This window comes from Castor canadensis, chromosome 5, assembly GCF_047511655.1.
Source record: "Castor canadensis chromosome 5, mCasCan1.hap1v2, whole genome shotgun sequence".
Taxonomy (NCBI): domain Eukaryota; kingdom Metazoa; phylum Chordata; class Mammalia; order Rodentia; family Castoridae; genus Castor; species Castor canadensis.
In genome coordinates this window covers 73,929,822-73,944,276 of record NC_133390.1, presented here as the reverse complement: position 1 = coordinate 73,944,276, position 14,455 = coordinate 73,929,822, and the positions used below count along the sequence as shown (strand labels likewise).

Genomic DNA, 14,455 nt, shown 5'->3' with positions numbered 1-14,455 from the left:
TGGCCTCCTCCACTTAGAACGAGACCTGACAAGCTCTTCTTGCAGTCTTTCTGCTATGGGCAGCTCTCCTCAAGTTCCAGATCTGGGAAGAGACTGGTTCAGGCACATTAGAGGGCTGGAGTTACCCCACAGCCACATCCAGAGTCTCCAGAGCCTTTTGCTCTGGCCTCATGTCCTCCCATTCTGCGCTTAGCTTCCTGGTGGCACAGCAGTATCCCTCGGTGTCTCTCAGGTACCAGTGCTGCAGTCACAGAATGATGTAGAGATGGAGGCTGCCTCAGAGACATCTAGCACTGCCTCCGTGCTCAATGCCACAGTGAGGACAGTGCAAGAGTTGGTGAAGAACAGGGCAGGTGGAGAAGGAAGCAGATCTCCCGCCCCTTGAGTCTGAAGTTGCAGGTGGCCCTGCACTAGTGATGTGATGGGCAGGGATCTGGTTCTTGAGGGAAACTGAAGAAAAGATAGGGAAGTTGGGGGCTGGCTCCCCTAGGAGAATCCCCTAGCAGGACTTCTCAGGCTGGAGCTGTTTGGAGCCCTTGCTTTGTTTGCTTTGGAGCTTGATTTACTGGCAGGGAAGTTGGCTCCAAATCAACTGTTTGCATCTACCGACCACTAAAATCTAGTTCATCCTGATAATGCCCGTAGCACAGTTCCTGGGTTGGCATTGCTTTATTGTGCTTTAGTGGTTCAGACTATGAAGTCAGAACATTGCATTTGATTTCTGGCTTTACACTGCGTGCTGTGTGGCCCTGACAAAGCATTTAACCATGGAGAACCTGGGGATGATAATATGCCCCTCCTTGTTGGGGTGCTGGATGAGGATAACTCAAAGGACATGGGAATACCCATAGTTAGGCTTGGTGAATCAAGGGAGATTTGGGGAGAAAACCCCTGTTTTCCTTCCCCAAAACCTACTGAACTCTGACTCTCTTTTCTGAGGCCAGGCAACAAGGAAGAAGATCATAGCTGAGGTAGGGAAAGGGTTTCCAACACATCCAGTGTACCAAATGATTTAGTTGTAAGTACCCTGCTTGCCTCACAGAGCAAAGGGAGAAAGGCTATATACTGAGTAGGTCTTAGTCCTCCAGGGTGTGTATCTTTTTTCCTCTGTCAGAAACATCCAGCTGTGACTGACCTTGACTGCCTGAGGCTAGTTTCCTGTAATTCTTTAGAAAAACATTATTTTTCTGCAAGTTAAGTGGAATGGCTCAAGTGGTAAAGTGCTTGGCTAGCAAGCATGAGGCTCTGAGTTCAAACCCCAATACCACCAAAAAAAGAAAAAAAAATCTCACAATAAAGTACATGCTTTGTGTTAGTGGATGCACAGGATTGGAATAAGGAGGGGCCTTACACATTCTGATGTTAACTGAGGGTCACCAGATGCTTTACATTCTGTAGATCTAATGATTTAGCCGTTACCATTTTAATCATTTAGGGGCTGTTTTTCTTTAGAATTTAGAATGGTGGGCAAAGGGAGGAGTGAAAGGACAACTCACATGCGAAGGAGCCACCACTGATGCACCTACCCAGATCCCTGATGTCCGATCCTTCACTCAGTCTGGAGTTGCTTTATAATTGTGCCCATTTGATAGATGAGGTAGAGACAGTAATTGGGCTCAGTGGTCTTGAGCCTGCAGGTTCTAAGCCCTGCTGCCCAGGCTGCTTCCATTGGGCTGGGATCCGCATTGTTACTGGGAATCAGAACTCTTGAGTTTTCTCCTTCTTGGGGTGTGCGCAGGTGCCCGGAGGAAAGGACCCTACAGGCAGCAGCAATGAAGGAAGAAGGAAGGCCTTCTTTGCTTGGGGCGGTTTCTGCCCAAGGCCTCAGTGAGAAACATCACGTCTTGGGTTAGAGACAAACTCTCCCTTGTTCAGGAGCCTCTCTTGGCCCCAGGGAGAGTGCAGATGGCAGTCAGGTTCTTAGGTCTCAAGCTGCTACAGGAATCAGGACCAGTGTCCCACCCTCACTGGGTGTGATCTTGGAAACCTTCCAATCCACCCTCCTCCTTTTAGAGCAGAAGCAACTGAGACCAGGTGGAAGTGGGTTTTACACTCATGGGGTAAATCAGCAGCAGCCGAATCGCTACCTAGAGCTGCAGACTCTCATTCCGGTGCTTCCCCAGTGGGCCCCGTTAATTTGGTGTGACCTCCCAGCTTCTGCTTCACCTCTCTCCCCTTTAGTAGTACAGGAAGGTGAGCGCCAAACCGCGGGATGGGGTGGCCGGAAGGCTGGGGGTGGGAGGAGAGGGAGGGTGTGGTGGTGGGGACTAGCAGTAAAGGGCCAGGGCCCTTTAAGAGGGCGGGACGGGTCCACTGGGCCCCGCCCCCCGGGGCGGCGCAGGCGCGCGCGGGCTCCGGCACCTGGTGGGAGGGTGGGCGCTCGCGGGCTGGCGGCCGGCGCGCGGGGCCGCAGCACCTGCGGGGGCCTGCGCGGCGCAGCGCAGCGCAGCGCCGGGCGGCCGACGTCGACGCTCGGAGGCGAGGGCGGGCTCTGGACGCGGAGGCAGCTGAGGAGCCTGAGCCTGGGGGCCGGGGCCGCGGCGGAAGGCGCCGGGCGGGGGGCGGCGTGAGCGGGCGAGGCAGGCAGCACCATCTGGAGGGGCGGGAGCGCGCGGCCTCTGGGGGGCAGGCGAGTGCGCTGGGCTGTGAGCGCGGGCGGCCGGCGGCGGGGAGTGCAGGAGGAGCGCGGCGGGCTGAGCCCCGCGCTGCCGGAGCAGCAGCCGCAGCGCGTCGGGGTGCTCAGCTGGGGCCCGCAGCAGCTCCGCGGGCTGAAGCTCGGCGTGGAGGAGCAGGGCGGGGTGGGTCCGGCCGTGCAGGAGGAGGGAGGGGTGGGTCCGGGGGTGCAGGAGCGGGGCGGCCGCGGCCACGAGGCCAGCCTGGGAGTGGTGTGGGGGCCGCCGGACGGCGCGGACTGGGGGCAACCGCCGAGGTGGACGGGCTTGGCCGGCTGGCCTGTGGCGCAGGAGGAGGGGTTGGGGCCCCGCAAGCAGCACCAGGAGAAGGGGGGAGGCAGCCCCGCAGTGCAGGAGCGGGGCGAGGCCCGCGCCGGGGTGCAGGAGCAGGGGGAGGGGAGTCCACGCAGGTTGCTGCAGCATCCCGAGCAGCTGCCCGAGTTCGGGGACGGCTCCTGCGAGGTCGGAGAGGGACTTGAAAGTTTGGGGGAGCGGAGTTGGGAGAGCTGCGGGCACCTCGGGAGGGAGGCGGTGGTCCTGGGAGTGTCCCCCGAGCGCCGAGACGGACTCAAGGTGGTGGGGAGGGCTCGGCCCGTGGGGCCCCAGGGGCCTGAGGGGGAGGGGCGCCTGGGGGTGCAGGAAGCAAATTGGCTGCCCGGAGTGCAGGAGGGACAGGTGGTGCGACCTGTCCAGGAAACGTACCTGACCGAGAAGGGGTCGCAAGGGGCAGGGGGCCCCCCCGAGAGGCGTAGGACCCTCCGGCGCAGACGGAGGCGGAGGTGGTGACGCTCAGGCCGCCTGCCCGGCCCCAGGATCCCTCCTGGACAGAGATAGCGCAGGATGTAGGGGCTCCGGGTGTGAGGAACAGAAGGCGCTGAGAGCCGTGAAAGCCACTGCCCGAGGGCAAGCAGTGGCCTGCGGGATCCTCTTCTGCCACCTCGGTCTGGGCAGCATCGGAGCTGAAAGGCAGGTAAGGAAGCCCGTTTTTATTCTCAGGTGGAGTTGATGTGTCTGGAAGCACGGGAGAGGGGGGCTCCGAACAGCCCTTGTGCTCTCAAGTTGACCAAGCTCGGGTACAGGGCTCCTCCCCGCAGTACTGAATGTAGCAGCTGGAGTGATGGAGTATTAGTCTCCTTCAAGTCTAGACTGGAGTGAGACCGTCTGGGTGGCTGCCAGGGCTGTGCAGAGGGAAGAGGGGCAGCCCTAGGGCTGAAGTTGCAGCAAAGTAGTCACCCCTCCTCCTGTCTGTCGGTAGAGACCGGGTGCTTCCATGCAACAGCTGGCATGTTACAATCAGCACAGGTTGCCTCATTCCTCCAGAGAAGGGAAGAAGGCAGAGTTGCAGTATCTCAGCCTTATCTTATAACCCCGTTGGTCATGCGAGCTGAAATGAATGTGACAGCCATGGCTTGAGCAGGAGTCTGACCTCCTGCCACGTGGTTTTGTCACTGTTGATTTATACCGAGGGCCCAGAGCCAAGGATGGGCAGAACAGAAAGCAACTGGTGAGGCCTTCTGTCTCTGAGTGCAACCTTGGAACCCCATACTACGCTGCTGAACTGCCTTTGTGGTTCAGGCCTCTGCCCTGCCCAGTAGAGGTTGGTAGATGGGCAGCTGTGCTACTATGGGCTGTGCACCAGCCCTGGTCTGCTCCTGCCCCAGCATAGAAGGGGGGCTTTACAGGGGCCAGGGCCAGGGGCTATAGATTGCTTCTTGTTTACTCTTCTGGCCTAGTGCCAGGACTGCTCATTCCTGAATATGTCCAGGGGCTTGGTTGATAGTTCGTAGGCTTTATCCTTTAGAATTGTTCACCTCCTACCTGGTACTGTCAGGGGTCTTGCTTCTCTAGCTGTCTGGTGGGAATGGATACAGAGGTGCTGTGTCTCATGGCCTTAGCTTGGACCTGTCTCTGCCCCAGTGCACTGCACTGTGTAGCTGTGCAGTGACCCCAATTCCCCTGTCCTGAACCAAACTGGGTGAGATAGGGCTCTTCTGTTGGGGCAGAGGAAGTAGTGGGGGTCATTGGCAGCAGGCATCTCAGTGAGGTGGCTGGGACTGCTGAGAAGCAGGTTAGCTTTCTCCTCAGGCAAACCCAAACCTGTATGTCAGCTTCATCCCGTGTCACACTGCCTCCCAAACACTCATGCACTGGAAGAGCAACTGCTGTGTCCGTAGTGCCTGGCTCTTCTGGAATGACCAGAGTCCATTGGCACTCTGGCTTCCGTGGAAAGTATTGTCTGTTCTAAGCACATATACAACACAAATATAGATTTTTCCCCACTTAATTTTAGGTGGTCCTTTTTGGGTTTGTGGTAGACGAAGAGAAGGAGAATGGCTTTGGATTAGGAAGATCTACTTTGACCTGGTGGTACTACTTCCTAGTTGTGTCACCTCCTTGGACAAGGTAATGTCCTTAGGCTTCAGCTTCTTTATTGTGCAGTGGGCCCTGGCTTTCCTACAGTGTCCTGAGTGCTGAGAGGCAGAGCCTTCCTGTCAGCCTGCTTCCTGCCTCTCCAGAAGCCCTGACCCCCAGGATCAGTGCTCCAAACCTTTTCATCTGGCCCCTAAGTCCAAGGTTATTTTCCTGCCCCATGCTTATTTTGGAAGATGAAGTATTTTTTGTTTCTGTATTTAGTAAGCTTTGGTAAGGTGTAATGACAGGTAAACTGAAAATGCTTAAAACCTACAGCTTAATAAGGCTTTTTGTTTTGTTTTATGTTGGAGGTACTGGGGTTTGAGTTTAGGGCCTCGTGTTTGCTAAGCAGGCACACTACCTCTTGAGCCACTCCACCAGCCCTTTTTTGTGGTGGTGTTTTTCAAGACAGGCTCTCAAGCTGTTTGCCCAGGCCGGCTTCAAATCATAATCCTCCTGATCTCTGCCTCCTGAGTAGCTAGAATTACAGGCATGAGCCACCTGCACCCGACTTAACTTAGTAAGTTTTAACATGTGTACATACCTGTGAAATCACCACAATTAAGTTAGTGAACATACTCTGTCTTCTCAAGTCCTCAAAAGTTTTCTTAGGCTTCTGAGAATTCCTTTCCCTTCTCTGCTGTACCTATTCCCCAGGTAACTGACTGCTCTGCTTTCTCTCACTTTACCTGAGTTTGCAGTATAAATGGAAACCAAATAACTTGCACCCTGGTTTTTTGGTCTGGCTTCTTTCACTCAGTGTGGTTATCCATGTTGTTGCTGAGTAGTCTCTTTCATGCATATGCCATAGTCTTTATGTTTTCAGTTTTTGGTATTACAAAAAAGCTGCCATGACCATTTGTGTTAGTCTTTGTTTAAATGTATGCTTTTATGTCTCTCAGGTAAATTCTTAGGACTGAAATGGTTGGATTATATGGAAAGTGAACATTTTACTTTTAAGAAACTTCCAAAGCCCTGCCTGGTGGTACATGCCTGTGATTCCAGATACTCAGGAGGCAGAGGTAGGAGGATCAAGGCCCAAGGCTGGAGACCCTTATCTGAGAAACAAACCAAAAGCAAAAGGACTGGGGATGTGGCTCAGGAGGGCCCTGAGTTCAGTCCTCAGTACTGGGGGAAAAATATACAAGATTTCCAGACAACTTTTATATTTTTATGAGCCAGATTAATTTAAATTTTTTTTAAATGAGGAAATACTCAGTATTGAAAAAAAAAAAACATAGCTGGGTACAGTGCCTCATGCCTGTAATCCCAGCTACTCAGGAGGTGGAGATGAGGAGCATCATGGTTTGAGACCATCCCGGGTAAAAAGTTAGCAAGACCCCTCTAAGCCAGTAAGCTGGGCATGGTTACACACGCCCGTCATACCAGCTGTGGGGGCAAAAGGAAGGAGGGGGGAGAAACACAAGACTTTACTGGAAAAGTAACTAAAGCAGAAAGGACTGGGGATATGGTTCAGGTGGTAGAGCACCTGCCTAGCAAGCATGAGGCCCTGAGTTCAAACCTCAGTACTGGGGAAAAAAAAAAAAATTGAGTCCAGGAGCTAGAAGCCAACTTCAGCAACATAGGGAGACCCCCAGCTTAAAAGAAGAAAGAAAAACTGCCAGATAGTTTTCCAAAGTGGTGGAACAATTTTACATACTACCACCACTTTGCGTGGTAGTCTCTTTAATTCTTTATCTACAGTTGTAGTTGACTGGTCTTAACTTGTATTCCCTGATGACTTATGTTGCTGAACATGTATCTTTTCACGTGCTCGTTTGCCATCTGTACATCTTTGGTGATATAACTGTTTCTATTGTTTACCCATTTCTAATTATATGGGTTTTTTTCATCTTGAGTTTTGAAGAATTCTTTACATATTTTGGATATAAGCCCTTTATCAGATATATGATTTACAAATCTTTTCTCCCATTTTGTGATTTGTGTTTTAATTTTCTTAATGGTGTCTTTTTGTTGTTGTTTTGGTTGTGCTGGGGTTGAACTCAGGGCCTTATGCTTGCTAGACAGGCACTCTTCTACTTGAGCCATCCTAAGCCCTTTTTGATCTGGATATTTTGGAGATAAGATATCCCCCTCCCTCCCAGCATGGACTGTAATCTTATTACTGTTTCCCACTGTAGATGGGATAACAGGTGCATGCCACCAAGGCCATATTTTACTGATTGAGGTAGGGTGTCAATCTTTTTGCCTGGGTTGACCTTGAACCAAGCTCCTTTTAATCTCTGCTTCCCAACTAGCTGGGATTAGAGGCTTGAGCCTCTGTGCCCACTCTTAATGGTATCTTTTTGAAGACAAGTTTTAGATTTTAAAAACCTTATTTACCAGTTAGTTCGATTACGGATTGTGCTTTCATTGTCCTGTCTGATAAATCGTTGCCTAATCCAGACTCATAGCATTTTTTCTTCTCTTTTCTTGTAGTAGTTTTACAGTTTTGAGTTTTGCATTTATGAGTCTGAGTCATTTTGTGTTAATTTTTGTATGTGACATAAGGTATGAATCCGATGCAGTTCTTTTTGCTCACGGAACTTTAATTGTTCCAGCACCATTTGTTGAAAAGGCTTGTCTCTATTCAAATGTCTTTGAATCTGTCAAAAAGCAGTTTTATGTGTGGGCCTAATTTTGGATTCTTTTGTTCCATTGATCTATTTGTCTATATTCCCAAATCACACTATCTGAATTACTCTGCATTTGTAGGAAGTCTTGAAATTAGGGTAAGATCTCAAGCTTTGTTTTTCCTTTTCAAAACTTTCTTTTCTTTTTTTTTAGTGTGCCTGGGGTTTGAACTAGGGCTTCATGCTTACAAAGGAGGAACTCTACTGCTTGAACCATACCTCCAGGCCATTTTGCTCTGGTTATTTTAGAAATGGGGGGGGTCTCAGAACTATTTTCTGGGTTGGGCTTGACCCTCCCAATCTCAGTCTCCCAAGTAATTAGGATTATAGGTGTGAGACAGCGATGTTCAGCTTCCTTTTCAAAATTTGTTTACCTACTGTAGGTTCTTTGTACTTCCATATACATTTTAGAATTAGTTTGTCTATTTCTACAAAAAAGCTTGCTAGTATTTTGATTGGAATTGTGCTCAATCTAGAGAGAATTGACAGCAGCATTGGACCTCTGACGCGTGAACAACAGGTTTCTTTACATTTATTTACATTTTCTTTAATTTCACTCAGCATTGTTTTGTAGTTTTCAGTGTGTAAGTCTTCCATTTTTTGTCAGGCATATCTTTAGATATTATTTTTGATGCTGATGTACACTGTATTTGTTTTTTTTGCGGGGTGATGGAGATTGAACTCAGGACCTCATGCTTGCTAGGCAGGTGCTCTACCATTTGAGCCACTCTTCCAGCCTCTATATTGTTTTTTTTCCCTGCATTTTTAATCTTTTAAAACTATTCTAATTGTGAAAAATGTATAATATAAAAGTTATCATTTTAACCTTTTTTTTTTGGCAGTACTTTTTTTTTTTTTTATGACACTGGGGTTTAAACTCAGGACCTCATTCTTGCTAGGCAGGTACTCTACTACTTGGGTCACTCCACTAGCCCCTGATTTAACCATTTTAAAGTGTGCAGTTCAATGGCATTACATACATTTCTTTTTTATTTATTTTTTTGGTGGGACTGGGGCTTGAACTCTATGACTTGAGCTGCACCTCCAGTCCATATTGCTGTGGTTATTTTGGAGATGGAGTCTCAAGAACTATTTCCTTGGGCTGGCCTAAACCTTGTTCCTCCTGATCTCAACCTCCCAAGTAGCTAGAATTATAGGCATGAGCCACTGGACCAGGCTAAATCCATTTCTAATATTGTACAACCATCACCACCGTCCATCTCCAGAACTTTCTCATCTTGCAGAACTGAAACTACCTCCTAAATGATAACTCCTCATTCCCCCCTCCTTCAGCCCTGGTAACCACATTCTGCTTCCTGTCTTTATGACTTTGCCTACTACTCCACAGGAGTAAATCACAGTATTTGTCGTTTTTTTTTTTTTGGCGGTTTTGGGGTTTGAACTCAGGGCCTCATGCTCGCTAGGCAGGCACTCTTCTATTTGAGCCACTCTACCAGCCCTAGCCCTAGATCCCATATTTGCTTTTTTTTTTTTTGTGATACCAAGGATCAAACTCAGAGCCTCATGCTAGGCAAACATTCAACCACTGAGCTACATCCCCCAGTGCTCTTTTTATTTTTATTTTTATTTTTTGCTGTTCTGGGATTTGAACTCAGGGCTTACACCTTGAGTCACCCCATCAGCCCTTTTTTGTGATGGGTTTTTTTCCATAGAGGGTCTCTTGAACTATCTGGCTGCTTCAAACCAAGAGCCTCCTGAACTCTGTCTCCTGAATAGCTAGGATTACAGGTGTCTGGCAAGTTTCAATAATTCTATTCTATGAATATACAATATTTTCTTTATCTATTCATTGATTCACCAACCATTGGGTTGCTTCCGTCTTTTAGTTTTTGTCAGTAATACTGCTATAAGATGGTATCTTCTTCTTCTTATTCTTCTTCTTATTGCTATTAATTTTTTGTGGTGCTGGGAATCAAATTCAGGGCCATTAGTGTGTTAAGCAAGCACTCCACCACCGAGTTACATTCTCAGCCCCATTTTTGATTTTGGAGTCATGGTCACAATACGTAGTTCATGATTGCTTTCAACTTGGCATTTCCGGGGAAAAGCATTTAGTCTTTTACCATTAAGCATGAAGTTAGTTACAGCGATTTTTTTTTTTCTTTTGATAATACTGGAATTTGAACTCAAGGGCTCCAGCTTGTTACACAGGCGCTTTACCACATGAGCCACTCTGCCAGCCCTATATTGTGTTGAATTTTTTCAAGATAGGGTCTTGGGAACTGTTTACCTGGGTTGACTTTGAACCATGGTCCTTCTGATCTCTGCCTCCTGAATAGCTAGGCTTACAGATGTGAGCCACTGGCACCTGGCTTTAGTTGTATGTTTTTTTATACATACATGAAATTTTTCAGGTTGAGAAAGCTTTCTATTTCTACTTTGCTAGAGTTTAGTCAGAATTGGGTATAAGATTTTGTCAAATGCATTTTCTGTATCTTTCAAAGTGATTATTGGATTTTTCTCTTTTTGTTTGTTAATATGGTGATTTATATTGATTGATTTTAAAATGTAGACACAACTTCACATTCCTGGGACAAACCCCACTTGATTATGATATATTTTACTGTGCTCATGCATATGTGTATATGGTTGGATTGTATTTGGTAAGGATTTTTTAAATAAGCCTCACACTATATTATTATTATTTTTGTTTAAGCAGTGTACCTTTGAAAGTGACTTGAATAATAAAAAATATCCTAAATATTTACTCACACAGTTACAATTTCCAGTGCTGTTTATTTCTTTGCAGAGATCCATGTTTTTATGTGCTACTGTTTTTTTTTTTTTTTTTCTGCCCAAAGGTCTTTCTTTAACATCTCTTGTAGTTTGGATCTGCTTGTGATGAATTCTTTCAGCTTTTGTATGGCTAAAAGGGTTATTTTGCCTTTATTATTTATTTATTTATTTTTGTTTTGTTGAAACGGGGTTTTCTGTGTACTCAGGCTAGCTGGGAATAGAATTCAGGGTCGGTTTCTTTCAGTACTTTATGTACTGTTGTCTTCTCACTTTTGCGGCTTCTGCAAGGATTTGCTTCCTTGTGTTTGCTCCTCTGTACACTGCATACTCTCTCTCCTCCCCTGTGTTGCTACTTTTTAGGTTGTTGTCTTTATACTGATTTTAAGCAGTTTGATTATGATGTGCTTGGTGTAGTTGTTGTGTTTTTTTGTGTTGGGGCTCATTGAGCTCCTTGGATCTGTGGGCTTATAATTTTGGTCAAGTTTGGAAAAATTTTTAGCTATTCTTCAATTCCTAGCTATCTACCCTCTTCTTAGAAGCTCCATGATTAGAGGCTAGAAGTTGTTACAGTGTTCACTGATTCTTCATTCCTTTTTTTTTTTTACCTTTTCTCTCTCTCTCTCTCAGTATTAAGGTTTGAACTCAGAGCTCCATGCTTGCTGGGCAGATGCTCTGCCACTTGAGCCACTCCTCCAGCTTGGATTGTTTCTATCATAGTATCTTCAGATTTACCTAGATTTTCTTGTGTATTGTCTAATCTGATTTTAATTGTGTCCAGGGTATTTTTTATCTCACACATTGTAGTTTTTTAGAATTTAATTTGAATCTTTAAAAAGCATCTTTGTCTTAGTTTTTGAACATATAGAATATAGTTTTAACTGTTTTAATGAAATCCAGGGCCTGGCACATGCTAGGCAAATGTTCTGCCACAGAGCCCATGTCTACTAATTGTAACATCTAGTAAGTTCTGGGTTGGTTGTGATTGATAACTTCCTTTTCTTGTTATGAGTCAGTTTCCTGCTTTTTTGCATGCTTCAGTTTTTTTGGGGGGGATGGTTGGAGGGAGGACTGGGGTTTTTGTACTAAGAGCCTTGCCTTTCCAGGCAGGCACTCACTTGAGCCACACCCCCAGGCCTTTCTTGCTTTACTTAACTTTTCACATAGGGTCTTTCAGGTTTTGTCCAGGGCTGGCCTCTGACCTGGCTCTTCCTACCTATACCTCCCTCATAGCTAGAATTACAGTAATGAACCACTACTCCTTGCTTGTTAGTTGAGATGGAGTCTCACTAATTTTTTGCCCAGCATGGATCATGATCCTAGTTAAGCCTCCTGAGTAGCTGGAATGACAGATGCATGCTACCATGTCCAGTTTTATTGGTTGAGATGGAGTCTCTGTCACTTTTTGCCAGGGATGGCTTTGAACCATGATTCTCCTGTTCTCTACCTCCCAAATATCTGGGATTACAGGTGTGAGTCACCATATGCCTGGTGATTTTCTGGTTGGTTGTGAACAATGTGAATTTTACCTTACTATTCGCTGCATGGTTTTGAATTTCTGTAAGTATTTTTGGCTTTTGTTCTGGAATGCAGTAAAGAGGCTTAGAAAGCTTGATCCTTTTGGGTCGTGTTTTTAAGATTTGTTAGGTGGGATCAGCTATGTGCAGTTTAGTGCTAATAATTCCCCATTGCTGAGGCAAGACCCTTCTGTGTGTTCTTCTCAGTACCTGCTGTTTCCAGTCTGGCTGATGGGTACATACTGTTCCTACCCTGGTGAGGGCCAGGCACTGTCCTAATTCTTTCTACTCATATGGTACCTGCTCACCTGACCCTCCATAGGACCTCCCCCAGATCTCTGTGGCTCTCTCTGCTCTGATACTCTCTTCTGTGAATTCTAACCACCCATCTCCCAGCTTTTAACTCCAGCTCCTCGACTTAATGGTCACATGAATATAGAGACCTAGGTTAGACATTGCTGTCCCTCAGCAACTTGAAGACATACTACATTGCGTTTTAGGCTCCAGAGTTCACATTTGTTTTATTTTTCATTGTTGTGACAAAATACCTGAGAAAATCAATTCAAGGGAGGAAAGATTTGTTTTGGCTCATGGTTTTAGGGGTTTCAGTCGATTGTTGGCTGGTTTCATTGCTTTGGGGCCTGTGGTGAGGCAGAAATATCATGGTGGAAACTGTGATGATGGTGAACCAGGTCAGCATCAAGAAGTACTACATGTGCTTGGGCAGCAACTTCCACACCATTAGGCATGTGTATGAGGAGCTCACTGTCATCCCTAGCCAGAAGCTCCACAATAAGGTCGCTGGCTGTGTCACACATCTCATGAAGTGACTCCAGAGTCAGAGAGAGAAAGGAGTGATAATTATGTTCCGGATGTCTCAGCCCTGGATCAGGAGATTGTTGAAGTTGACACTAAAGAAATGCTGAAGCTTTTGGACTTTAGCAGTCTCTCCAACCTGCAGGTCACTCACCCTACAGTTGGGATGAATTTTAAAATACCATGTGCAGCCCTTTAAATCTTTTCTGCTGTGGCTGGGCACTGGTGGCTCATGGCTGTAATCCTGGCTACCCAGGAGGGCAGGGATCAGGAGGCTCTCAGTTCGAAGCCAACCTGGGCAAATAGTTCGAGAGACCCTATCTCAAAAATATTCATCACAAAAGGGGCTGGTGGAGTGGCATAAGGTGAAGGCCCTGAGTTCAAGCCCCAGTACCCCCCCCCCAAAATCTTTCTGCTGTGCTGTAATATTTTCAATAAACCCAGGAACACCAAAAAAAAAAAAAAAAAAAAGAATGAAATATCCTGGTAGAAGCTGTTTACCTTGTGGTGACCAGGAAACAGAGAGACAGAAGGGGCCAGGGACAAAATACACTCTTCAAAAGCATGTCCCCATGACAAGTGGGCCCTCCTTCCAGTTTCCATCACTTCACAGAGCCACCAAGTTATGACTCTACCAAAGAGTTAATCCATTGATTAGGTCAGAACCCTTATGATCCAATCACCTTCTCCATAGCACCATCAATTGGGGGCCAGGCACCTAATATATAAGCCTTTTGGGGAGATACTTCATACCCAAACAAAAACAAAAGTCATTCCAAATTCTTTGTGTGTCATGAGTGAGCTGTTGATAGTATTATATCCTGTTAGATAATCCACATCTCACTAATCCAAGTTTTTTCCAAGGAAGGCTTGACTTGCTAAAATTTAGAGGTCTACATTTTTAAAAACTTAGGTTAAGGTGCATGTGGGATGCACAGGAAATCAGTGTGAGTCAACTCCCTGTATAGCTATCCTTATCTCAACTAGCAAAAACCCTTGGTCCTTCCTATTATTGCTTATACTCTCTCTTCAACAAAATTAGAGATAAGGGCAAAATAGTTTCTGCAGGGTATCGAGGGGGTGGGGGGGAGAGGGAGGGGGCGGAGTGGTTGGTAAGGGAGGGGGTGGGGGCAAGGGGGAGAAATGACCCAAGCATTGTATGCACATATGAATAATAAAAAAAATTAAAAATTAAAAAAAAAAAAAGGTACATGTGGGAATCAAGGCAAGTGCACTACCACTGAGCTACATCCCCAGCCCTGTGTAGGACTCAGTACTAAGGAAAAAATTCTTACAGAAAGTCTCTTTGGATATTAGTATAATGATTTCCTTATCCATCAACATTAATGAGATGCTGCTTAGGCAGCATTTTGAATTATCATCTGAATAGTTAGTAGGCCCTTAAACTGATGATCATTTTCATAATGTGAAGGTCATTCCAAGAAATTGTCCATGTCAACAATGGAGATGTCTGAAAATGGACTGTTCTGGCCACAAAATGATTGACACAATGACAAGCTTTCTCCAGAGCTGTTCTCAGCTCTTTGGATTCATCTGAAGAGGTTTCAAGAGAGGTTGTCTGAGTCTCACGTAGACAAAGTGTCTCGGGGATGCGGGACAAACAGTGACACTAGCCAAGCTTCACAGCGAT

The 14,455-nt window shown here is 46.5% G+C and overlaps 1 protein-coding gene across 7 annotated transcripts in view; it reads left to right on the top strand.

Moving 5' to 3' along the window:
* The first annotated feature begins 2,585 nt into the window (after positions 1–2,585).
* Tnk2 (tyrosine kinase non receptor 2) overlaps positions 2,586–14,455 on the top strand; it is a 48,571-nt gene continuing 36,701 nt past the window's right edge. The window contains exons 1-3 of one of the 7 annotated variants that reach the window (XM_074073398.1): positions 3,311–3,642; positions 4,963–5,075; positions 5,987–6,106. In XM_074073398.1, the coding sequence (XP_073929499.1) occupies positions 6,074–6,106 (33 nt within the window). In that variant the 5' untranslated portion in view covers positions 3,311–3,642; positions 4,963–5,075; positions 5,987–6,073. Of the gene's footprint in view, positions 2,799–3,310; positions 3,643–4,962; positions 5,076–5,986; positions 6,107–14,455 lie in introns of those variants that run through there. The other 6 variants (XM_074073399.1, XM_020176495.2, XM_074073401.1 and 3 more) reach the window with 6 other exon arrangements.